General features: G+C 35.0%; 1 protein-coding gene across 7 annotated transcripts in view; it reads right to left on the bottom strand.

Moving 5' to 3' along the window:
- KCNH7 (potassium voltage-gated channel subfamily H member 7) overlaps nt 1-26,909 on the bottom strand; it is a 215,353-nt gene that overhangs the window by 40,584 nt on the left and 147,860 nt on the right. For all 7 annotated transcript variants that reach the window (XM_035332403.1, XM_035332405.1, XM_035332400.1 and 4 more), the window contains 3 exons: nt 10,526-10,951; nt 2,135-2,534; nt 1,242-1,441 (listed from right to left, as the gene is read on the bottom strand). In XM_035332403.1, coding sequence (XP_035188294.1) covers nt 1,242-1,441; nt 2,135-2,534; nt 10,526-10,951 — 1,026 coding nt within the window. The remainder of the gene's footprint in view (nt 1-1,241; nt 1,442-2,134; nt 2,535-10,525; nt 10,952-26,909) is intronic.

The following is a 26,909-nucleotide window of genomic DNA, read 5'->3' as shown; positions in this document are numbered from 1 at the left end:
GTGGGAGGTGAAGCCTAATATGTTTAAGCTGTTGTCTTACTTTTAAGATCTGCTTTACCTAATGGTAACCATAAAGTTAGGCTGTCATTGGTTCAGCTTTATAAAAGCTTTTAACAAAGACTATAGTTTCTGCTTACAGCAGAAAAGTATACCACTCTAACAGTCTTATTCACAAACGTACGTATGGTTGCCACACGGGAGCTGTTTGAATTTGTCAAAATTTGGGAGGTTGATTTCTAGTTAAATTGTCATCAGAATTTATAGAGTTTTTTTGTTTTTGCCAACTTTTTGGAGAGCTCTGCAATGTCGTTATAACTCAGAATAGCTCTGGAAAGCATTCCTCCAGAGACATAGATTCACAGATACTGATGATGTTTGGTTCTCTCAGTGTCTTCAAAACTACGTCAACTTTTCAGAAAAATAGCTGCTATCTTCAGAAAAGAAGCCAGAAATATAGATGCTTACTTTTGCTCATTAGAAAATTGTTATTGTTTTTTAGCTGGCCAAATATTTCTACATAAGGAGCATTTACAGGTTTTTTTAGTCAATCCCTAAAATCAAACCTCAAGAAAAGAAAGTCTTGTACCTTGCCATTTCCTAGAAATGAGGTTCTGTGGATTGCTGAATGATTAGTAGTATTGTGTTGACTTTCAGTACAGAGTTACGTGGTTATGAATGCAAGCAAGCTACTGTTTGGAGTGTTTGGATGATCAGAGTATTTCTCTCGAAAAGAGAAGTTGACCCATCTGCCTGATGCTTTCTTCCAGCCACCACCAATATACAAAATTACATGATAGGATTTTGTAAAAGAGTTGATGGCTGCAGGCTTTCTACAAGGGTAATGCTGTAGATACCAATAAAGGTATTGTTTTATACTGGTAGTGGAAAATCAGACCAAATAACAAACACATTTCTGAATCACCTATGTATGCAGCAAACCCACTTTTTTTTTTTTTTTTTTTTTTTTTTTTTTTCTTGTAAGCTTATACTACTCCACTGCAATTCTCATTTTCCTATACACAATAAGAGTTCAGATTTCTGCTATAGCTTGTAATAATCTAAACACCTAAATGTTTTAATGCCAACTTTGAAATGGCTTGATTTTCAATAATTGCTATATATCCATCTTCTAAAACTTATACTGATAAAGTTATAAATAATGAAGACTCACGATCACTTTCTAAATTCACATCCATGTATCTATTCTTCAGCACCCATGCCTGAAAACCAGAACAACATACCATGTTCATGTCAATGCCATTGGTGTACGTCCATGCATGCTGGAAGTATTCCTCAAGTCGCTGCCGCAGAGGATTAGGGATTTGATGAAAGCGTATAAACTCCTTTACTCTCAGCATCTGCATGTGATACCGTGCAGTTCCCGAATAGAGTCTTTGGATTATTGCAGACACGTTTCCAAAAATACTCGCATACATTAATGCTGGATTAAATAGAAACAAAATGTGCTTAAATCCTATCATTGGGTTTTGCAGGTGATGCAACAGTGCACAATAGTGAACTTTGTAGACAGAACAGCTCAGGCAAGACTAGCAACACTTTCAAAGATGTGGATTTGAATTACTTGAAGCTTTTTTATTTATTTGGTTATATCAGAACCAACTCTGCAGAAGAAGCTTAAATATTAAATGGTAATCAAGATGGCAATATTTTTCTTTGGAGATTTGTAGCCTTGAATTTATTGTTGTAAGTTAGGTTCATCTGATTTTACAGACTTTGGCAGAGGTGAGAATTAGGAACTAAAGCTAAGTACAAAGTTAAGAACAAAAGGCAGAGGTAAGAAAGTACACATAAATTTATATATCAGGGTTTAAAAAGAATATTTAAAAATAGTCAGTTAGTTAGAAACATGCTCGTAGACCTTAAAAAACTAGCTTTTTTTCTAATAGCCGCTTTAAGTTGGTTCAGCATAATCTAAGAAGCATTGATACCTCAGGCTTCCTGACACTGCATGAGTCATCACAACATATTTTCACATATAACTGTTGCTTTCCTTAGGAATTTGCCTCTCCAGCTGCATGCTTATAATTTTATTAGCTTAGACTTTGTTATTTGCTCAAACACCACGAAATAATAACAACAACAATAATAATAGTAATAATAATAAACTACTTACAGCCAATCAACATAACACAGATGGAGAAGATTTTCTCTGAGTTGGTGTTTGGAGACACATTTCCAAATCCTACACTTGTCAGACTGCTGAATGTAAAATAAAGTGCTGTAACATATTTGTCCTTGATGGATGGTCCAGAGCTTGCATCACTCTTATTGTAATGCTTTCCTAATTGTTCTCCTAAAGAATCCAACCAGCCAATCTTATGTGCCAGGTAGGGTCTTTCTACATTTCCAATGGCATACCAAATGCAAGCAAGCCAGTGTGCAATTAGTGCAAATATGCACATAAGGAGCATCAGAACTGCAGCACCATATTCTGAATATCTGTCCAATTTCCGTGCTACCCTCACCAAACGCAGCAGTCTAGCTGTCTTCAGAAGACCTATTAATGTTGTTGTCTGTAAAAAAAGATATAAATTGAAAAAGATTTTCCCTGTTAGCAAATGTACTCACAATTAGTTGGCATGAAAAAAACAGTGCAAATTCCATTATTTTTGGGGAACAGACAAAAGCAGTACAGTAAGCCTTTTCAGTGTCATCTTGACTGCATTTTCTTGCAAATTCATTGCATTTTCTATCAAAGTCATTACAAAAACAGTGAGAAAAACAATAAGCAATGCATATTTTAAATTAAGATATATTGACAGTTGTGATCATCTTTCCTTTTGAATATTAGTCTTGATCTGGAATCTTAAATCTGCCGTAATGGATTTAAATGATCCATTAAATCAACAACGTTTTGGTATGCTAAAGTTTCTAAGTTATGGGAAATATTCATAATTATATCATTGGCCTTGTAGGTAGTTAATATTTATGGTATTTGAACAAAGGAGTGTGACTATTTGATCCTAACTTGGAGACTTCTTAAAATGCTCTGCCATACATGTTCTAGAAGAGAAGAGGAATAGAGCAGAAATGACCCCAAAAGAATAAATATCTTATTCTGCAAATATTGTTTCTGTCTGTAATGCTCAGAACACTGTACTCAGGTAAAAGAAGATGAGCCATTATGCAAAGAAAATCATGGAAAGGTTACTGTTGCCACACTCCAGATTAATATTCTCCACATCCTTCATTTTGCAACTTGCAGGTGTAGTGGTAGAGGTCACTAATAAAAGTACTACACCTTTTAAAAAGAATATGGGTCAGATATAGGACAGGAATATTTTCCAAGCATTTTAGTGACAATCAGCATCATGTCTGATTGCAGTCCCATTGGGGTTCTGATCTTTCTAAAGAAATCTAATGCTTAGTAATGTAAATTCACAATTTTCAAATCAATCTGTGAAACTTTGCAATACTTCTAAATTCCTTGTAAAAGACACTGACAACATTATAAATAATAACTACTGTATTTCAAAAATAACTTTACCATTTTCTTACCATTAAATCTAAGCATATATTAAAGTACAGTAAGTGTCAAGATACATTTAAAATACTTTTACTTCCTTTTTTAATATGCATGTATATTACATTGCACTTAATAACTGGAAAAGTTTTCTGAGTTGTATAAAGCACTCTGTAGTATGCATCACGTGGAAGCTTTCTTTCAATGTGTACTAGACTTGTAGTTATATTTTATTAAATCCTTGTATATTCACCATGTTTCTGAGTAAAATTCCAAAGCCCCTGGAACAAAAAAAGATGCTTTCTTGGCTGCATTTGTCAGCAGAGAGCTGAATATATTTATAACACATCATTTTCTCATATTAGAATAATACATTTTGAAAATTTAGTAATATTAATTAAGCCACTGCTATATGCGATAGTGAGAGATGCCAAAAATGGAGGAACTGGCAGCTGAATTAAAATCCATTCATTGTTTAATAATGAAGTAAAAATCATCCTTGTGACACCACCACCTATCTTCTAGTCATTTTCCTTATCAAGTGTGCACCTAGAAAACACATTAAACACTATAACATGGGACAAATAAGAAAGCAATGCCAATGTTTAATTGTCTGCATTTTCTGAGTAAATGAGCAAGAGGATAATATACAGTAAAACTGGGTAACACTCTGGTTAACCTAACATCACAAAGAATAATTTCATAGGGAATTTCTATAAAGAAGGCTGTTTTATTGATTGTGACCTCAATAGACTGAGACATCACATATCCTTCAAAAACCTATGCCTAAGTTGAGCTTCAGCATGTGAATATTGTCATTAGGTACTTTTTTTTTGTAAGGTAGGTCAGGCTTTAATATTTATGATCCCTTAATGGCAAGAGTAAACTTAAAAAAAGATGATATTTGTCCTAGTGAGGCTGTTGAAACCATTCTATTACAGATGTAGTTATATCTTTACACTATTCAAGATGCAACATTTTCTTACAGCATTCCTTAAAAAGATCTGTAGGTAGATTGTGAATCCCAAACACGTCAACAATGTTTCACCCCATTCTTAAGGTAAGACTTGCTAATATTATGCAGCCTCAATGTCAGCTGCATGCTTAGATACTGCACCTGTGTGAGACCTGGTGTATGCCAGAGGTGTATAACACAAGCAAAATCCAGGTCTTCAGGGTAAAATCAGCACTGAAGGGAACCAGATATGTTTTAAACTATCAGGAAACTAATCTTGAGTTTGTGCTTCCTTTAACTCAGTGGAGACTGAAATACTGCTGACAGTAGAGGTGGAAAGCATGATCCACAGCTTTTGGTGTGCTTTTACATGCTGTCCACTTCTCAGTGTGGATGTAGAGTTCACAAAGCACAGTCTGCCTCTGATGTGTCATTTACACAGGGACAGACGTACTTCGTGTCAGAACTATGCCTCATGTAGCTTAATTTCCTTGGTGTGCCAGGAAATTCACTCAGCATGGCACACAAGGAGGCAGAAGTCCTGCTCTGTCAGTTACTTGCTTTACCCATTCAGTTCCAGCAATTAACATCTGTAAATAGGAACCTGATTGATGATTCTTTGTTCTCTGAATTGCTTGCTGCCCTATTTTCATCATACCTGGCTTTATCACTTGGATGACAAGTTCAAGGGTTGCTGGATACCCAGCATCAGGATTTTTTAAAAATTATTATTACTATTATTTTTTCAATAGCAACATTTACTGTAGGCTGGAAGTATATAAGAATCTCATAACTACTGAATCTGTGAATATGGAATGGTAGAAGATGGAAAAAGGTTCATTTCCCCCCACTATAACATATTCAGTGCAAACAGCATTCCATTTACCTAAGGCACTTAACTGTATATACAAACTGGAATTCATTACGACCACAGAATATATTTAAGTGCTTTCAGAATCTAAAACCCCTACAGACATTGAAGAAGTTTTTTCTTTATTGGTAAGATTTATTACCAAGATGAAGGTTTTAGGGCAATATCAATTTTAAATAGATTCTGTGGAAAGATACATTGTAGATTCTCAAATTTATTCACCACAAATAAACCAAATTTTTGAGAAAAGTAAAAAAGAGCAGCACAGATTTCTCTGTTATGTCTACATATTCCAATCTGATAACCTAATATTTTTTAACCAATATAGGTAACACAATTTTGATATTTTTGCCCTGTTTGGTTATTGCATTAACTGTCCTTTCAAAACACTTTTGATATTTTCCAGCTATAGTACAGAACGGAGACCCGGATTAGAAGTGCATATATGTATATGGCAGTAATTCTCTATAGCAACTCTCGTTCCAGTTACAACTGCAGCTCTTCCCATATAAAAGTTCTCCAAAAGAGTATAATATTTTTTAATTTTTATTTTTGAAAGGAAAGAAAAATAATAACTGATAATTTCAGAAGGGTGTGAAAATACATAATCTTTATCTTTTTATTGTGTAGTCAGAAAATAACACAACTTCTTTAAGAAGACATGCAAAGTAATAATTGCTTCAGCAATGGTTTGAGAGCAAAATTATCCTAAATGAAAGAATCCTCATCCACCTATGTTCCTCCAGGTGATCATCTTTGTGCCATATTTTGTTCCTAATAACTTTGTTAAAACAATACTTTAAATTGCAGACTCTGTATAGACTTACAGTAAAGATTTTGACTCTATAACTGAACATATTCATAGTGCAGACACTATAAATTTGCAGACAGAACACCTCCCAGTAAAAGACACGATGTGCCTGAGGAACTGCTGCTCATTTTTCAAACGTTAATAATATATAAATAGATATTTTTCCCCTGGTGTAAATGATTTTTTTTTTTTTTTTTACTTTAGTAATAATACAAAAAATAAAAAATAAAAGCCATACGTCATGCCTACAATGGTTCTTTCACATCTACATGGTTCTTTGCATGAGCTAAGTAACAGCATAGAAGACATTTCATGTGATCATAGAATATCCTGATTTGGAAGGGACTCACAAGGATCATAGACTCCAGCTCCTTGCCATACAAAGGACCACCCAAAAATCAGGCCCTATGTCTGAGAGTGTTGTCCAAACACTTTTTGAAATCCATCAGGCTCATTGCTGTTACCACTTTCCTGGGGAGCCTGTTCTAGTGCCTGAACACTGCCATGGAGAAGAACCTTTCCCTAGGAGGAACCCTAGCCTGAACCTCCTCTCTGCAAAAAGTCATTTACAATTGGTGACTTTCTCACTGATGGAGAAATCCTTACTTTTGCTCTAGATTTTTTTTTCTTTCTTCATAACATCCATTATCATTAATGTATATATCTTTAATGCCCTCTCTTACTTGTCTCTTTTTTTCAACCAAATAACCCACTGATGTGCACAAGTAGCTCAAACTGTTTCTTCCAATGTGCCCTTGCTTACACGGTATTTCATCTGCCAGGGTTCTTTCCAGCTTCCTGGTATTGTAAGGTCTTCAGTTTCTCAATATTTTCTTTCACCTAAATTTTTTTGGTAAAACAATTACCATCATTCTACCCTTCTTGCAGACTGCAAATAAATCTACGAAGCATGAGTAGTATAGTATCAAGTACAGTTAACTCTTTTCTCTCCGATACAAATCCCTAACATGTTCCAGAATTTAGCTTTTCATTTTAAATGGTGATGGGGGAAGGAGATGTTAAAAAGGAGATGTTCTAGGAAGAAACTCTGGTTTTCTATATATTTTTTTTTCTGCTTTTCTCTGAGATGAGCAGCATAATTAAAAATAAACTACCAAAAGAATAGAAAGTAAAAAGTCTATGTATCCATTATTTTATCTTCATAAATATCAGGAATGTCACTTATAATTTAAAATGCACACACAAAAGGCAATAGTTTATTACTAGCCATAATGATTTTAAGAGTCTTGTTAAACAGAAGAAAGTTCATTTCAAATTCTATCAGTTCTCAATTTAGAAATTGGAAGGTTAACTGTTTTACTCTGTTGCTTTCCTATGGCTGACAAAGTATAGCTCAAATGGAAGCATTCAAGTAGTGCCGCATGTGGTATTTGGATTATTATCTCCTGCCCTTTCTAGACTTGGTTTGATATCAAGGTGTTTTAAAGCTGGGTGAGCACACATAGAGCTCTCTTTGGAGCTTATGCTGTTTAACAAAAAGACTGTTCAATACAATTGTTCATAGGGGATCTTATTTGAAGAATCTCTAGATAACAAAAAAGAGCTATTTCATAGAAGAGATAACCCTCATGACAGCAAAAAATCTATTAAATAAAAAAGGCTTCATTCTAACAGTTTTAGATTTGCTTCCTCTAAGTAAACTATCAAGAAGAGATTTCTGTGGAAATATTATAGTAAGCAATATAGAAAGCAAAACTGCAGTAAGTAGAGGCTTAGAGAAAGTGATTGACATATTCAATACTATGAATGAGAGAGAGAAGTCATTATGGCATTATGAACTGGTCATAATGTGTATAGCTTCATTGCTGATTAGGTAAACAAACTAATTTTTCCCGATAGTGAAACTTCAATTAACAGGTTTGGAGAGAATAGATAATTAATTTACTTATATCTGCAATACTGAAAATGTCATTACAGAATCACAGAATCACAGAATTGTAGGGGTTGGAAGGGACCTTAAGAGATCATCGGGTCCAAGCCCCCTGCCAAAGCAGGTTCCTTACAGCAGGTTGCCCAGGTAGGCGTCCAGATGGGCCTTGAATATCTCCAGAGAAGGAGACTCCACAACCTCCCTGGGCAGCCTGTTCCAGTGCTCCGTCACCCCCACCATGAATAAGTTCTTTCGCATGTTGATGCGGAACTTCCTGTGCTCAGTTTTGTGGCCATTACCCCTTGTTCTGTCCCCACAAACCACTGAAAAGATATTACTTGGTCCAATAATTTCTGATAATTTCCAGTTTTTGATATTTAGCTACTCATCTGTAGAAATGCACCTGTCTTCTACTAATCTTTAATATTATCTTGTGTTAAAGCTATCCCTTTAGCATCAGTTTAGCACCTGGCACTTTACTGTTAAGGATTTCTGTAGCAGGGGAGGGGTGGTAGGATGATGTTTAGGGTATGATGTTGATCCAAAGAGCACTCCTTCACTGAGCTTTGGAATTGACCACCATTGTAATTCATGCTGTTCCACACTTCCCATAGCTGAACAGAATTTTTGGCAGTGATGAGTTCTCACTGATCAGAGAGGGAAGCAGACCACTCTTGCAGGGGTGTGATATGGTCCAAGTTAGAAGTAATGCCATTGTCAGTATATTTGTTGTTCATGTGCCTGTGTTATCAAAAATGCAGAAAAAAGTAGTCCTGAAAGACTGAGACGTATCCCAGACAATGAATGCAAAAGGTGAGCAGAGAATTTCTCTTGAATCTCTGAGCTTTTAAGTCACCTTCTGAATACAAAAGTTTTCTTTTGGTAAGAGAACTATCAACATATTCCCTCTGTCCTTTACTCTCTTTTTCTTCTAATTTCATTCCTTTAAAAAACATTATTTTGACTGCATGGTGTTACCTACTTGTGTCTCCAGTTTACTCATTTACCTTAAGTATGTATGCTCATGTTCAAATCAACAGCAATATCACAATTGATTGGAATGTTCTTGTTGATTTCCATGACTTCTGAATTAGCTCACTATTTATGAATACAGGACACAGGAAAAAAATTTCATTACAAAATTTTTTAGAAAATGAATTTAAGAAAAGCATGACTGACCCTACTTCTGAATTTTTTTAAGACTGAAAAATCTCACATGACTCTCAAGATGTGTATAGACATGTGCCAGTTGTTTTGCATTGACCCTTAAATACTTTCTTAAGTTTATGTGTAATTTGTGAGAATAGCTAGTGTACACTCAGAATTCAGTTCAGGCTTTTGGGGCAGACATAAAAAAAAAAATGCCGTCACAGTAAATGACTTTTATAAAAAGGAATTCATTTTCAAATGGAAAAATGTTTTCATATTCTTTATATTATGACACAGACGTATGCAGTCAAACCTCATGCTAAGAATGCTGATTAATTTGGTGTTTTCACCTTTCTCTCCCCAGTTAAGGAGAGGTACATGTGGTCAATAAAACTTTCTGTTTCCTGTAAGTCAATATGTGCAAAACAGTATTTTTTAAAAAATGGATTTCTGTCCTTTGAAAAGAGACAGAATCATATTTTGCTGCGTTTGTTTTTTTTTTTTTTTTTTTTTTTTTTTAATAAATTACTTTATTCTATGGATCATGAAAAGAAAAACTGCAATTCTCTACTTGTCAGTTCAGTTTTCATCAAAAAATATGTTATTACTTTAGACCTTCTGAAATTAAATAAAAATTCTTTGGAAGGAGGCAGAACTGGGTCAGGTGTCAAGAATACAGTGTATGTTTTATATACACCTTTGGGCAATTTTGAGATGCATATATTGAGCACTTTGTTAACCCATTCTACAGATACGGTGAAGACATTGGTCATGTGAGCTGTCAGTATGGCAAGATTAATAATCTTTTATTTCTTTCTTTTGGTAGTCCATATTCTTGATAAAATTGACAACAGCCAAATCTTTTTGTTAACTGGCATTGACTAGCATACTTTGCACTTCAACTATGCTGTTTTACACTGAGTAAACATCTGATCTAAAGATTTTGAACAGAGATAATTTATTTTAATACTTTAATGCCAACACAATACTTATGCATTATGGGTAATTTTTACAAAATCGGCAGCCAAAGGAAAAAAAGTTCTGAAATAAAAATATTTAAACAAATCCTTTATACCTGTTATATATGTCATTATTTGTAATGGTAGTATCAAATTTGGTATAATAGAAAAACAGAAATGGAATTGTTCAACTTTTCTCCTGCCAATGAAAGCCATTGACAAGACAATATTCCTTGACATAGATGATATTCTACATTATTCTAAGGAGGATTTAATTTTAGCTTTAATTTAAAAGATGGAACTACTAAATAGCTTATTGAGTAGCAAAAGATACATTTGGATACACAGATTATTGTACTAATGTCAAAACTTAAGATTTAAGATTTCTCAGTTATTTAAGCTTACCTCTTCAGAGCCAGAGCCAAAAATCAGCAGGTCAAAAGGTATTGCAGCAACCATGTCAATTAGGAACCAGCCTTTGAAGTAGTGAATTGCTATTTTTGCTGGGTCACTTACCACTTCTTCATTCTGGTTTACATATGTTGTTCTGAAGTTGATTAGAATGTCAATGATAAACATAATATCCACAATTAAGTCTACAACATTCAGTGGGCTGCAAGAATATCCACACTCTCTTCTCTTCCGTTCCTCGCTATCATTCAGAAGGAAGGCAGCAGAGTAAGGGGTGAAGATGGCAGTATATATTACCAGCAGCAAAATGAGCCAGTCCCAGACAGCTTTAAAAGGACTATAGTGCAATATAGTAAACTTGTTGATGCGAGGTGTCTGGAGTTTATATTCTGGTAGAACATCAGCCCCTAAGGATAGAACCTAGAAAAAAAAAATATAGCATGTCAGCAGTCAGGGCAGTGTACCTATTCCCACTTTCAGTAAACTTGGCAAATACAGTGACAAACTTAAAAAGGATTAAACTTAAATTCCTTGGTGTTTTGGTAGACTGAACTTCTGTGGAATTCATCACCTCTGCCTGGCTCAATAAATTCATTGACAATTTTACACAGTAGATTGATTTTTGTTCCCTGTACCACCCACTAAGTGCCGTATCTGGGCCATAAAATCTTCATAATTATACACATCATCAAATTCCTTCATCTACCACATGATAACCTTGCCAGTCTGTTCATGGGCAGTGAGAGACTTTTCTTGCTGTTATGTAGTGTTTTTCTCCCAAAGCAAACCTACTATCATTAGCTTAAAAACACTCCCAAAGGGTCTACACTCATTACAAAATGCTTATGCAACCAGAAATCAAGCAGTTGGAGAAAGACCTGTTAGTATACTTGACAGCTATCTCCACTTTGAGTTTTGTGGTGTGAAAAACGTTCAAGCATGGACAAATTTTATTCAGGCTAGAGTTAGCATAGATAATGGTGTGACAAAGAGGGGTTCCACAGGCGTACTGCCTTTTGCTTCACTTCAACTTTCAACAAAAGCTTTTTATCGTTCCTTTACAGCTGTGGATTTGTTATCTGTTGGTGTTTTTTAAGTACAATTTCAATTTTATTTGGAAGAGATTATGTTTGTATACACTGCTTGATTTGCTGGCTTTGCAAGTTGAAATGTTTGTTTTGTTGCAAAGAATAAGTATAGTGTGGGCACCAGATAAAACAAAATTCTTCTGGCTGCTCCTCCAGTCTGACTTAACTCTGACATGAAGGAATAAAACCTTTAAGAACAAAAAGTTAAATTATATTTTTGCCTCTGCATAATGCTTGGCCTACATATAGAGACTGTCAGCAATGATGCTAATTATTGCCTTCTGTGTTGCAAATGCCTTCCAAATCCCATGGGACTCAGATCATCACTTAATTTTACACAGACCCATGAACAAATGTTAGATGGTGACAACCTTCAGTTACTTCCCATTTGGTCAAGTGACATATTCAAGAAATCTTATGCCAATTTTCCACCAGTTACTTCTACTTATTCATTTTCCCCTGCTAATTAAAAATAATGCTGTTTAGAAAATCAGACCTTTCAAAAGTAGCTAAAATGAGTAACTATGCTGAAATGAAATTATGACTGGAAGGAGAAGTACCTTGTCAGCAATGTTTTCTGCTTTTATTTTTTAGCAGTAAGTAGTTCAGGATTAGAGATTTCTGTTTGTACAAAATTGAGGAATTTCATGCTTCTTGAACATAATCTTGTAAGATTATAAGGGTCAACACACTTCTTTCTGTTTAGCTTTCTAACAGCAAGTGTTGTATAAACCTTAGATCCTATCCTTGGTAATCCAAGTTGCACTTTTTATTCAATGAAGTTCTACTCTGAAAATGTTGTGAGAACACCAGGGTTAATAACCACTCTCGTCCTTTTAGTTTGTGAAAAAAAGAAACAATTAAACCATCAGAAGATTATATGGTACCTTCAAGCAGCCATTAAGCGACATGCTGAGGTGATGGTAGAGGCCGTTAATCTATTTTTTATATTGTAACTGGGTCTTGCACTTAACAAAATGTGTCAGTTTTTTTTTTTTTTTTTTTTTTTTTTTTTAATGCATTAAACACACTAGCTGACAGCAACTTGAAGCAGAGACATTACTAAATCTCTTAAGCAGTCTTAATATTTTCAGACCTCCACCTTGTTAGTTGACTAGAATGTTTTCCTAGTATTTGAGGGTGGTATATGTGGCAAGGCGCCTGCTATTTATGAAATTTATATACATGTTCTCCTGCTGGATTTTCAAATAATGAAGGAAATGGATTACACAACACGAAAAATAAAGTTTACTTCACGTTTCTTGTAGTCATTTGAAAATTCCAGCCAGTGTGGTTCATTTCAGAGCAACATATAATGTAAATTGAACTTACTCCCCTGAAACCTGGCTTGTACTTTCAGTTAAATTGCATTTATTTTTAGGTTGGTTTAGACTGAGGTATGTGAAACAGAAAAATATTCAGGCAAAATAAGGGAACTGCAGTATGAAAGTGATCAGGGAAAAAATGGATCCAACTTTTCCATTCTGGTTTCTTAGACACATTACAGGTGAGACTGACTGGTTGTGAGTTTCATATTCATAATGCAATATAGAACTTTACATTTCTACATTGCTTACTCTCATGCAATGGGAATTAAAGACAAACACTCATTATGTAATTACTTCTGTTTGCTGGATCATGAGAAAGAAGATGGGATGTAGTTTCTCAAATAAAAAATCACAGTTACACATAAAAAAAGGAGTACATTATTGGCTTTCTTGCTGGTAATTTCAGTAGAGACTGATTGAGCACGAGATGAATTTATCTTTTTGCTGTTGTGTGACATGCTTGCAAGGATCAGACACTAGTGTTAGCTAGCCTGTATTTACCTTGGCTAGATGGAAGACTTTAGAGTACTTAAAGTTGTTTTATTAACTTTTCTCTTCTGGACAGTGAAACACTTTCCACAGTTTGGATTGTAATACAGGTGGCTTAGGGACTGAAATGTTTTTAAGAATAATGAGCAGCACTGGGACATCCAGCATGAAATCAAGCCCCAAGTATTGTAGTGCTAAAAGGTCTCTGAACCTTGGGACGTCATGTGATGTAAAGCCAAGCTTCCTGGCAAAGAGAAGACTACAACACTATTGTAAGTAGCAAAAGTCATACTAGCAGTAATGGTACTTCTTTTTTAAAAAATTAGGGGTATTCAACCTTGATGAAATACCATTGTACAGTTGTTTTATCTGGTGAAAACAGGATTGCATTTATAACTGCTGTTTTACATCTTTTCTGTTGCATTCCTGTTTATTACAGTTAAAACAGTGCTGCAGCAATCTACAAGACTCTTCATTCAAAAAGATTTTTTGATTCCAGAATCTTTTTTCAGGTATTTCACACTGATAGGGCTGGTGAACATCTTTTGCTCTTTTTAGGTTCATGTATTCGTTTTTTAAGATCACAAGTTCAAGATGGCACTTAAAAAGAACGGCTGCAATCTGGGGATTTATATTTCAGGTCTCATAATTTATGGAGTGAGGTCAAAATAACTGTCATAAATTCACAGTTTTAGACAGATTTATCATTCTGAAATGTTTGGTAATTTTTAGTTTCTCCTTGATAACAGGGGTTCATTGGGATTGAAATGAAAAGATATTTAGGAATAACGGGAATTTACTAATGGATGCCGTTCTGTTAAGCAGAAGCAAAAGAAGGGGATGCACCAGAATTACTACCAGGTGACAATTGATTAAAAAGAAATCCATTCCACCACAAGCAGTGTGGATTCAGTTTAAACACGATCACACTGCTTGTGACTGCCTTTTTTTTTTTTTTTTTTTTTTTGGCAGTTCTAATATTTTTCCCCTCAAGAAAACCTCCCTTGTACTGGGGAACAATGTTGTGCTGTGTTCAAAAGACTCTGTTTTGCATTGTGTTTCTTGGTGAAGTGTCAGGGAGCCTAACTGGGATGATGTGCAGTATAGTGCACTGGCCATAAACTTCACTGGATAACTTGTTTACTCTTGTTATAGGTTCTGCAACACCACATGCAGCAACAGCATTTGACGCTTCTAAGAGAAATACTAAGATTCTTCAATTTTCTCTATAAAAGAGAATATATAGGCAAAACATCAGCCAGGATGTTGGATGATTGGGAATTATATTCTAGTCTCTGCCACTGAGTTTCTAAGTGATCTTAGGCAAACTGACATTTAACCTCTCTGACTTCAGTCAGATGGAGAGAATGATATTCACCTATTAAACTGCAAACACCTTGCAAAGCAAAATCTGTGTGAAGCATTTCCAGAAGATGTTATGTAGAAGCAGAGTTATCATCATTCTTATTCTGCTAAATTTTGTTGATTCTTTTTAAGATTAATTTCACAAATATTTGTCCTCGTTTCTTTTTTTTTTTTTTTTTTTTTTTTTTTTTTTTTTTAAGTTACAACTTAATGGGGGCACTTTTCCATTTTTTATTTTCTGTGTGAAAACACTTTATTTTTGTTATCTGTTATGCAAACTGCACAGTTTCAAGGGACTCTGAGAGGCCCATATCGCTATGTAGCACATGTATATTCATAAGAGAATTGTGTTCTCAGGCTTTTCAATCTAAATTTATTAAGGAATGCAAATGTAGACAGTAAAAACCAAAGAACTAGAAACACAAAGAAGCATAATACAGATTTAATAAATCATAACAGAAAAAATAAATGATGAGCCATCTGTTATGAATACCACCATGAACTGTTGAAGAAATACTTCTGCCAAGCTACTGCACAGACTTGCAATAGCTTGCAATAGCTATTGTTTAGTGCTGCCTGTGAGGAATTGTAGTGTGAGGTGGTTATATGCGGGACCTTGACTTTCCGAGTAACCGTAGATTTCTATAAAGCCCATGAACATGGAAATCAGAAAGCATGCCTTGTGCTTTTGAGGAGCACTGAACTCACTTTGTGGACATATTGTGATTGCACAGACAAGATGCTATGTTCAACTTATTCAAAAAGCGTTGGACCTTTAGCATTTTTGCTAAGAAGTCACACAATATTTGTGCTGCGTATTTCCAAACAGACAGCAGATACATGATTACAGTACACTTGCAAAACAACGCAAATCACATTTGCAGTCCAGATAAGACCTTTTATCATAGATGGAACTAATACACATTTAGGAAATTTGAACAAAGAGAGCAATGTTTCCAGGTGGCAACATATGGGGGAGAAACAGGGCATATACAGGGGATAAAACAAAAACAAACAAGCAAACAAAAACCAGCATTTGTACTGCATACAGAATGCTTCTATTCAAAAGGTAAATGTGGAAATTTAATGAGTGCAAAGTTTAATATATTAGCTTTTCAGAAAGACACTTTCCTATGCCTCATGACAAAATGTGTCTCATAAGAATGTGTATTATGTAGTTTTGTTCAATACTACATGCTGTTATGTCACTATTGCTTTTGTCACAAAGTAAGGCTTGTACTACAAAAGTTAGCTCTTACATAGTATTTCTCACTTTAACGGAATTTCATAAACATTTAATAAAGCTCAGATTATAAATAAAACCCTACATTACTTGAGGGCTAATCCAAAACCTATTTGGATTAAACAATATTTTCAGCACAAGTTTAGAGCTGGTGACTAGGAAATCAAGGAGCATCTCCTAAGTTCAAGCAGAGTGAAGTTACTATTCATGTTTATTCTCTGATGCAGCTCATGGTGCAGAATGAACACTGCCACCACCCCCCCTCAGATCTTTGGTACAATCACTTCCTTTTAACAGGTAGCTTTGAACTCAGGTTTACATGACCTCATTTTACATGAATTCAATTCCCAGAAAACTGTGGAAACAAAAGGAATAAGAAAAAATCATGAAGAAAATACAGAAGCTAAAGCAATATTCCTGTTTTATCATGACCGTAGACCTTAAATGTGAATGGTAAATGCAATTCAAAAAATGAAGCAGTATTATTTCAGCTTTAAAAAAGGGTATGATTTTGCATTGGATATTTTATTAGATTTGTGGAACTCTCTTCTCTTAATGTAACCTCTTCTGGCTCTCATTTCTCCTGTGTATTAGCTCTACTGAAGCTACTAAGCTATAACTGGCAAGGACATCTTTTCCCCTTTCTTCCCTATTCATAATATTATCATGAGACCCCTACAGATTGGACCTCCTAAAGAGGTCTGAATCTAAAAAGTTCTAAATCTAAAAAGACCTAAAAATAAACACTACACAAGCATTAAATTAAATCAACATTTGCTCACTGATGGCAGGCATTATCTAATTCTCCATGAGACTGTTATGGTCTTTCATATTTCAGTTGTCTTAATGACAGTCTTCCTTGATGCTGACATGAACAACTGATAAGATTATTCTGGTACTGACAGAAAGTTGAAGTGCTTTTGATTTAGAGCTTTAGAATGTAATCCTGCATTATATTCTCCTTTCACACATCTGCATTAAAAGACATTTTTATATGCTTTTCGAAGGATATCTATTAAAGAAGGTCTTCTAAATCCAGAAATACTGATCATGGGAATGTTAATAATTGTCTTCCTGGTTTCAAGGAACTTGTCTGTTTTAAATGCTTTTAATATTTTTTAAAAACTTGTAGCATGATACTTTGGATATCGTGTTGATATTTAACTTTCTGTATCAGAGAGTTTGAAGTATACCTGTGAGATATTATCACGTAGTGTTTTAATGGCTTTTATATTTTGAAAATTAAGCTTTTGTTAAGGAAAATCTGCTGTTGTGTGAAAATATGTGCTCTATATGCTTCCCATTTGGGACTTCAGGTACCAGAGGAAATAAACCTTTGTAATGTACTCAATACATTTTTGTATGCAGGATCAGAAATAGCACAATCTATTTTTTTATCTTTTCTTTGTAGACTATGTCCACACACATACTCAGCAAGTATAATTTTAGGTAGGCATTGAAACCATGTTTTTGTTATTACTGGATAAATCTGCAAAACTTGAAGCTTATCTGAGCATATTTGAATCATCTCTGTTCCGTAAGTCAAACAGTTTATAAATGCCACTAAATAAAGCCTTTTTGAGTTAGTGAAAAGACGGACTTTGTGTCATTATCAACCTAACTGAAATAGAGAAACACTGGATATTCAGTAAATTAATATTCTGGTGGAGCTGAAATTTGGGAGGCAATGAAATAGTATGAAAGAAGAAAAAGATGGGTAAGTTTTTATTGGTACATGGAATCTATCTGATGTGGTGTTAAGCAATTTTTATAATTAACCGTCCAATCAATTTCGGTGAAGTTGAAAGTTAATGCTGTTTGGTGTTAAAATTGAAGAAAAATAAAAATTCTAACTGAATTCTAATTTTAATTGCCATAAAAATTGCTAATTTGATGTTGGAAAATCAATAGAGAACATGAATTGACATTGATTTAGACAGGTCTTGAGCACCTATAAGTGTAACACTGTTGCTTTCACTGTTCAAATTATTCTTTTTATGACACAATCAAATAATTAGGTAACTCTATTCACCTAAAGATAGTTAAATATGCAGCAACAAAGATTCAACAAATCATCAAGGAAAGTTATGTTTACCATGACATTAAAACAGTAGAACAGGATTCTTTTGATGTCTGTTCAGTAAATTGTGCACGTTTGATGGAATTAATGTATCTGTGGATGTTATTGTCAAATAAAATTGCTTCACCAAACTTGAAAACATGTAATAATTTAGAAAACTCACTACCTCTAACCTATCATTTATTTCCTCATAAAGATAGAGATTAAAAGAGAGGGAGTATTTTTATAGTTCATTTTCTACCCATGAAGAAAATTAAGAAATAGCTTATAGATCTTAAACCTCAGGAGTCTCCTCCTGTGACTTAGGATGCAATTACTTTCATGTTAGTGGGTAATGCATCATCAGAGCAACACTTGGAAGCATATAGATTTATTGAGTGTGCTTTACCGAGCTTTAAATCTTAACATAGTGATTTGCAGATTATCAAAGAAGAAATTAGCAACTGATTTTTAGCAAATGGTAATGCCAGAATATGTATTAAAAATAGTGTAAAGCTTTTTCTGAATTTACTAAAAGGTGTTATTCCAGAAGACAGAAAACACTACTCTTCAAAATGCTGAAGAGTTTGTGATCTCTTTATTGCTCTTCTGGCAACATAACCAGTAAGCTGTTAACAAGCATTTATATGTCTGAACAATAAAACACCAAGGGTCACATTTCTAATAAGGGCTTAAATTATTGCTGATTTTTAGTCACCTAAAAGATAATTTCTATCATTAGCTCATGACATGACAATGAAACAAAGTAGATTTTGTGCTTTTTGATGTTATCTCATCTTCCTTAAAGTACTTCTGAAAAATGTACCTTCAGACAGTTTCCCCAGCTTCCAAACACTTTGATGCAGTTAAAAAAGAGCATAAAGGTGGTAAGAGAATATCTGAAGTACACAGGGTAAAGATGAAGCAGCTACAAGCCATACTTCCGTTCTATCATTACAGCATTGACTGATGAGCATACTCTAGCCTCGTCCACTTTAAGTTCAGAGACTTTGTCTTAGCATTCTGCCCAGGTTGCTATTTTTATAACACCTGGGAATGTTTAGTGTATTACATAATCTTCTACCAAATTTAATCACTAACATCCCAACTAAAAAGGCATTTGGCAGGGATAAATAGAATGGATTACATACAATGTGATTATACAAATCACATCTCATTATCAAAACCAACCTATAAAATCACTGCCTTTTTTTCTAGAGCAATCCATCCAATTCATACTGGTTATGCAGAGAAAATGGCAGAGTTGTGAGAGGAAAAAGGCCATGGAGAACTGACAAGAGTATTACCTCAATCCATAGCTGCATCTTATATAAGACATTTTTCTGCTTTTCCAATATAAACACATATTTTGGTTTAGGGGAAATATCGCAAGACATGGTAGGTGTCTTATGATGCTTCTTCATTAGCTACTCTGCTACTCTAACAAAAATGTTTTGTTAGCATGATACCAGTGAGCCAAAAATAACTCCAGAAGCTCTACTTCACCTCTGGAATGCTAGATGAAGCTCATGTTTGGGAGAGCTTTGGACTCTATGGATTTAACTGAGGACATATGGGAATCTTTTTCCAGTATGTGATCACATTTATGGTTGCAGGTATCAAAAGCTTAAATCTGGAGAAAAATGCTTAGGATAGAAGCCTGTCTATAAACTCTTCTGTTCCCAATATTCTTTGTTTTCTAGATGTATTGACAAATTTATCACACTGCTTAAACTGCAGAATGGGTCATTTGTTATTTCGGTTTCCTTAGCTTACTTGGTATTGTCAGTGTAAAAGAGAGAGAAAATAGCATAATATATCTAGAAAAAAAAAATATATCCCATACAAAAGTTATTTTTCAAGCTTTGTTAGAAAACCTGGAAGGAAGCTGCAGTCAGGATGTTATCCTAAAAAAATTAGTCAAAACAAATTAGCTGGCCTCTAACGTGTTCTACAGGATGACCATGAGCCCAAGGCACGGATTTCTTCCTCACTTCCAAACCCAGCAACTAACATCATTAGAGTCTAAGCTGCAGCAAAAGGTGTTGCTTTGCTTCAGATAACAATCTTCCATTGTTATCTTACCTGCAAAGCCATTAAAACTAAAATTCTCTGAACAGAACAGAGTGGTACAAATGTGAGACCATGCCATGCCAGCTCTTTTGTTTCAAAAGAGAGATTTCAAAAGAGAGAATGGATTTTTTAAATCCATTAAAAAACATGTTGTTCTGACTTGGCTTCATGGTCTTTGTTTTTTTCTTGCTACTTCTAATCCAGTGTAAAAGTCCCAAACCCTAACAAACCCTGAACAGAAAATATTTTGCTCAGATTTCAACACATCAACACCAACCAATCCCCATGCTTCAACCCACCCCACTGCTCAAGCCCTCCCCCAGAAAACTAAACAAACTCCAAACCCATAAAAATACCCCTCCAAAACCACAAAAATTGCTACTGTTTCTCCTTTATAAGCATGTTTAAACCACCTGGTTTCTAATCAGTAACAGAAGAAAACTGCCTTACAATTATCACCAGTTATATCATCACCTTACTATCTGCAAATTGCTGGAATATTCTGCTCTCACTTTTAGCTTATTCATCAATTTCTTTCATCAGTGATGTGTGGGAACTTAACAATTTCCTTGAGAATGTTATCTTTCAAATTACTTACCAGTTTTTCAGCGTGTGTATAAGCTAGTATTACACTACAAGGGAAATGTTACTTGCAAGAAATGGTATTAAATTGTTAGCTGAACACAGCTGCATTCCTTGTCTGTTGAAAATGATTCCTAATAGGGATGAATATACAATTTAAGGCAATTGCTAAATGTTGTCTGCCCACATTATGGCATTTTGTAGCTAGATCCAACATTTTTATTATTGTGCTTACCTGTGAGGTGTCCAGCATCAGAAGAGAGTTCAGAACCAAGATTGTTTGAGGGTTAGGGCATGCAGGGAGGGAGGAAGGGAGTCCTGCATCTGAGTTCCACAGTTTCTGCCTTCTTCCCTCCCTGCTTCTGCACCAGTTGCTATTGCTGTCTATTGCTGGGTGATTTTCTCTGGGAAAATATGTTTATGCTGATCTAAACAGAGAAACTGTTTCCTGAATTAACACAGTAACCACCTGACTGTGATCTAACTGAAGTTAACTGCTGTTTTGAGTAAGAGATTGGGTTAGATGGCCTCTAGAGGTCTCTTCCACACTACATTTTTGTATGGTTCTAAGGTTAAATAAAAGACATACTGTGACTCCTTTCATGGCTGTTTTAAGGCAGCTCTAACTATGTACATGAAAGGTATTATTTTAGGCAGTGCACGCCAAGTTGGTCAGAGGACTCTGACAATTCTCTGGACCTTAATGGGGCTTGACAGAGGTTAAGCAAGGTCTTGACTTCTTTCAGTTCTGGTGGGTGCCAAAATGGTTGGTTTTCACTGAGCAACTTACAGAGTTTAGAAACTTCCAAGGTCAATCCACCATGAAATTCACCAGTTTGGGGGTTTAGAGCTCTAGTCTAGAGAACAGAGGTTTGTGAAATTGCTGCCTAAAAGTTGGTTTTGGTCAGTTTTATTTGCTCCATAGGGCATTAGTTCTTACACACTCGTCTTTTCAGAATGAACTACAATGCAGTCTGAAAAGCCTATTTCCCCCATATACTAGCATCAGAAGAAGAACCTTGCTTTTGAAAAGCATTCAGTTTTTTAAAAAATATATCATATGATCCACTCCATGTTAGCATCAATGAACAGATCTTTAAGTATTCGGTTCAAGACAATAATAGCAAATTGCTCCTACAAAATACTGATCACTTGGAATTGTTAATTCATGGAAGATACTGGATTCTTTTTCCCAACTAAGCAAAATCGAGCAATCCCTTTCTCAGAAGAGTAGATCATGGGGGAAGGACATGGACAAATTAGGGATGATTCCAGGTTACATGCTTCAAAGCAGCTGATCTTTCCAACTGCTCCATTTCCAACATATGTTGTAAAATCTTCTCAAAACACTCCAGCAGTTGAGATGCCTTAGCCTACTCTGCTATCACAAAGACATGAGGCTCTACTGGAAACAATCACCTTCAAGGAATATGTTATCATTCACAGTTCCTGTGAATCTCTAATTACATATACCGTTTTATTACTTCATGCAACAGCAAGCAGTTCCAATGAAAATGCTAAGTTTTTCTGAAATTGATAAAAACAATGGGCTTTATTTTCTGTTTCCACTTTAGTAGCTTTGTGTTTCCACAAAGTAGCTTTGTGTAGCTACTTGCTCCAGTGCAAAAGAGCCTGTTCTCCAAATGAGATCTTTGCATACGTATAAATGACTACATGGAGACTGGGGTATATTTATTGGTTTTGCCATCACAATGATTTCTGCTTTTCTTTTTTTTCACACACAGATGTGTCACACCTTCTAAATGACAATGAAATTACACACATCTAGTCCATTTCTATAACAACATCTACAGTAATTATGAAGCCTAGTTATATAACAACAATAAAATTTTATTGTATGAGGTTGCTAAGTATGATTGCAAACAAAGGGAATAATTCCTGTATAAGTTATGTCAATTGATCATTGAGAACAAGAATAGAAAATAATTGAATAAAAAAGATTCTCCTTTCAGCAGAATAATTTACACTTTCCATACAGTAAGTAGGGAATGTTGGCTCTGCTTAACCCCCAATTTCATCATTATATGCATGCCTAACTGCGTAATTGGAAGACATATCAAAACTGTTTCCCCTTAATTCAGAAATTTCTGCTTTATGTCAGCTTGTGTTCCAAAATGAATAGCTCTGAAATATTGTTTGTGTGCAAGTTATTGCATGATGTTGTAAATGGTCCAGTGTGTCAGCTGAATCAGACTACCGAAAATATATAGCTCAATTAGTTTGGTTTATTTTTAGGTCTTATGTTGCCCATCTTTGTCGTAGATGACTTCTTTTAGCCTGAAAACCTGAAGGTCAGTTTGAAGTCATGATCGTATAACAGTTCTTTTTATATCAACAGCTGAGGCTGGCCTTGGGGGACATTGTTACTTATCTCTTAATCTTTTGGGACTGACAGAACAGAGTCTGGCCAGATTAGAAAAACACGGAATAAAACTACTAGGTCCATCACTTCATGTGTGACCTGCCATACACTGAGAGCTCCACTTTCAGAAGAGCTGTGAACATTCAACATGACTGCAGATCTGAACACAATCCTCAAATCAACAGAGTATCCAGTTAAGGTACATACTTATCATTTGATCAGCCATGTAAGCTGGGTATTATATATATTTCACGTGGGTGGACAGTTTTGAAAATTATTATCTCCAAGAAGTTTGAAGATCACAGTTCTACTTTCCTATAAGTCAGTTAATATGACAAATCATAATCAACAGATACATGTTGAGTCTTTCAATCACGTGCTGTATCTGAACAAACTGCTGAATTTCAGGGGATTAATAGTAGCTGAGCATTAATGATGAGGGGCTGCAAAACAGCCTTGTTTAAAGAACACAATAAAGGGATCAGTAATTTATCCATTTATTAACTCGATGAATCAGTGTTTGTTGCCAGTGTTGTTGTCAGTCTATGAGTATTCAGAAATTCTGTCTTTGAAATTAAGTATAGATACAAACTATGGTAATCTTCATGCTGCTCTGAGTCTGTTCACAATAGAGTTCTCAGCTTTGGGCCATATATCAGCATGAACCAGATGTGTAAGAGCTCTTAAAATAATAATAAAAAAGGTTTAATAAATAAATAAATAAATAAAATTGCTAACTGTTTTGCCTCTATGTGCTGTACTTCTAAGTCCAGAAGTCCTCTTTACAAACTCATAAAAAACATTAAAGGACAGATGTCAATTTTTTGCCCCACTGCTTTCTTTAACTTTCTAGTTTTTGTGCTTTTGGGACGACTTGTCTCTTTCTAGCAGTCAGTGTCAGGACCCCATCTGTGCAAAAAAGTGCAGAAATTGGACTGTCCCCCTGAAGTAAGTTGACGCTCTTCTGGAAGACAGTCTAGCTAAGCACCTCTGGAAATTATAATGTGAAACATTAAAAAAAAAAAAGTATTTTAGTAAAGTGGAATAGAAATGTAACTTTAATTTTAGTGACAGATATCTGCGTCAGGAAATAAGAATGCCAATTATTCAAAAACGGCTATCTGGCAGCTACTGCTGGTCAGCTCATCTCTGTAAAAGCCAATGTTATGCAGAAATAGGCATGCAGTAGAAGTTATGCTACTCTGCATGACACGAGGAGTTTTGCTAAAACCAACCACAGGACATTCAGGACATTATGTAGATTGTAGTTACTATATAGCTTGCAGTGAAGTATGTGACAAACGTGTCACTGCAAGCTATATAGTATCTGGAATTTTAGTCTCTACATAATGTCCTGAATTCTTCTGTTAAGCAGTAAGACACTATGCAAAAAGTCCTGACAGCAGAATTTATAACCTAGCTCTTTTCGGACTAGATTTACTTGTCATATTACTTTAAAGGTATGATGTTGAGAATTTTATTTATTTTGAAATTCTCTAGTGAAATCTCATTTTCTCCAACTGCATTTCAAAGTCTGTGTTTTTCACTCTAGTAGCAGCCACTGTCCCACAACTTCTGTTCTTCTGAAATTCTTTTCCAAAATTTTGTCTGCTCTTAATTTATTCCACTAAAACTGTATTTGCTAATACCTGTCTCTCTTTCTGGAAATATTTCCATCCCTCTGTACAGAATAGCCTTATTCTTCCTCTTCCTCGTGAAGGTGTAGCTATGTGACAACCCCTCCTTTTTCACTACCTAAATTCCTTCTTCAGCTTGTGAATACAAGTTATACATCTGTTATCTCTGGAAAGTAGAACTCATTCTTGGATTCTTCGTTTGCTATTACTGATACATTATAGAGAATCCAGAGTGCAGTGATCCAACTGTGAGGCTCAGTGATACCTCAGTGTGACACCAGAGTCCATGTTTGCATATTTTGGGTTGCAGACTGAGAGAAGCCACAGTAATGGACATGTGAGGTTACAGCAGCAGGAATAAATTTCTCACCAATGCTGAGGTAAGGAGAGGGAGAGAGAGATACAGTGAAGAGTACAAAGAGAGGGATGGACAGATGTTTGAATGGTGCCATATGTGACTGGAAGTGGCCTTCCATGTCACTGAGTCTGGCAATGCCAGAAAAGCACATCATGTTATCTATCTCTTTACTACATTTCCCAGGCTCTGTCTAATTTGGAATTCCTGTTTTAACTTCTATTGGAAGACTATTTCAGAATGTCACTACCTTTTAACTTAGCGTGGCCATTTTATACTCATTTTCTACTGATATTATCCTATAGGTCTAAGAGATCACATTCCCTTGTGTACATTTTTGATGCTGTTTCACAGAATTACATATCAGAGGGCCGTGCCAGCATGAGCATATCCTAATTATCTCATCTGATGTTTCTGCCATATTCTATTCTCAACACTGTGTTGAAACCTTCCAAAGTCACTTTTCCACTCCTCTGCAGATACAAAATGGATCTAGGGTTCTATAACAAGTTTTAATAAGAGATTTAGATTTTAAAGACACAGGCAGACATGCAGTGGAACCTTTACCGTGCTGACTGTAATAAAACATATTGAAACAATAATATTAGAAACATAAACAGCACTAAACATTTTAATGTCTAAATGTGTTTTTTAATCTAATTCAAAAATAACTGCTAACTAGATATTTGACTGATGCACATGGATATAGTACTATTGACTTCAGTGGACCTACACTTCTTTATACCTCCTAGAAATTTCTTCCTGTACCTAATCCTACAGTTCAGGCCACATCAACAACTAAAAACATTGATAACTTAATATAGTAAGAGAGAAGGGAACATCTGTGGATAATTCCAATCATGATGACCGACATTATCACAGTTTGCTACACAGATTGCTACTCAGCTTATTGGTTGATAAAGTTCTGGAAAAGGACATAAAGAAAAGTCAAATTAAATTAATTAAATTGGAAGTGTTTTGTGGTGTAAAGATTTTATAGAGAAATTCAAATTTAATTTCAAATGTACTTATTATAAATGTTACCAGATATTTTAGCTGATCAAGCCATTTCTACTTGACGTTTCATAGTATGAAGTTTGGAGAATAAACATAGATTTTAAATATTTTTTTCCAATAATAGTGTCATTAGTAGATAGAAACTTGGCACTCTGGCTCTAACAATCTAGTCAGAATTTTGTGAAAAACAAACCAAAACAAACAAACAAAAAAGTTTGACTCGTGCTTATGTAACTTGTCTTTTTAATGTATGTAAAATGGTCTTTTTAATGTAACCTGACTCTTTGTCATATTATGTGTGAAAGTTTTCTATGTATAACTGCAATGAATAATTGAAAAGATATCAAAATGGATCCGGAAGAGATTAAATCTTTCACAACTGACCAGGGAAGAAAGTACAATGGTTGCAGATTCACATTGGCTATCACAGACAAAATATATGAAAGATAAAAATCCAATTACGTTTTAGGCACTAACTGATCTCAAGATAGAACTGATAGAACTTTTATCTTTACTCCTCCAGGAGGGTGTACAATACATTCATTTTTGTATCTGTCAAAGGGAGAAGAAACACAGAAACTATCCGGCAGAGTAGTAATATCAAGAAGCTACAGTCTGGGCTAAGGAAGGCAGGTCAGTAGAAAGGCAAAAGCTATTTCTAGCAAGATTTTCCTCGTGGAATCTCTACCTGCATTATAATAGAATGCACTTCCAACCTTCTTCAGTCTGTCAGCCTATCAACACTTGAGGAATGACCCT

This window comes from Oxyura jamaicensis, chromosome 7 (genome assembly GCF_011077185.1).
Source record: "Oxyura jamaicensis isolate SHBP4307 breed ruddy duck chromosome 7, BPBGC_Ojam_1.0, whole genome shotgun sequence".
Lineage (NCBI taxonomy): Eukaryota > Metazoa > Chordata > Aves > Anseriformes > Anatidae > Oxyura > Oxyura jamaicensis.
Note: the sequence above shows the minus strand (reverse complement) of the source record. Positions and strands in the feature narration are given on the sequence as shown.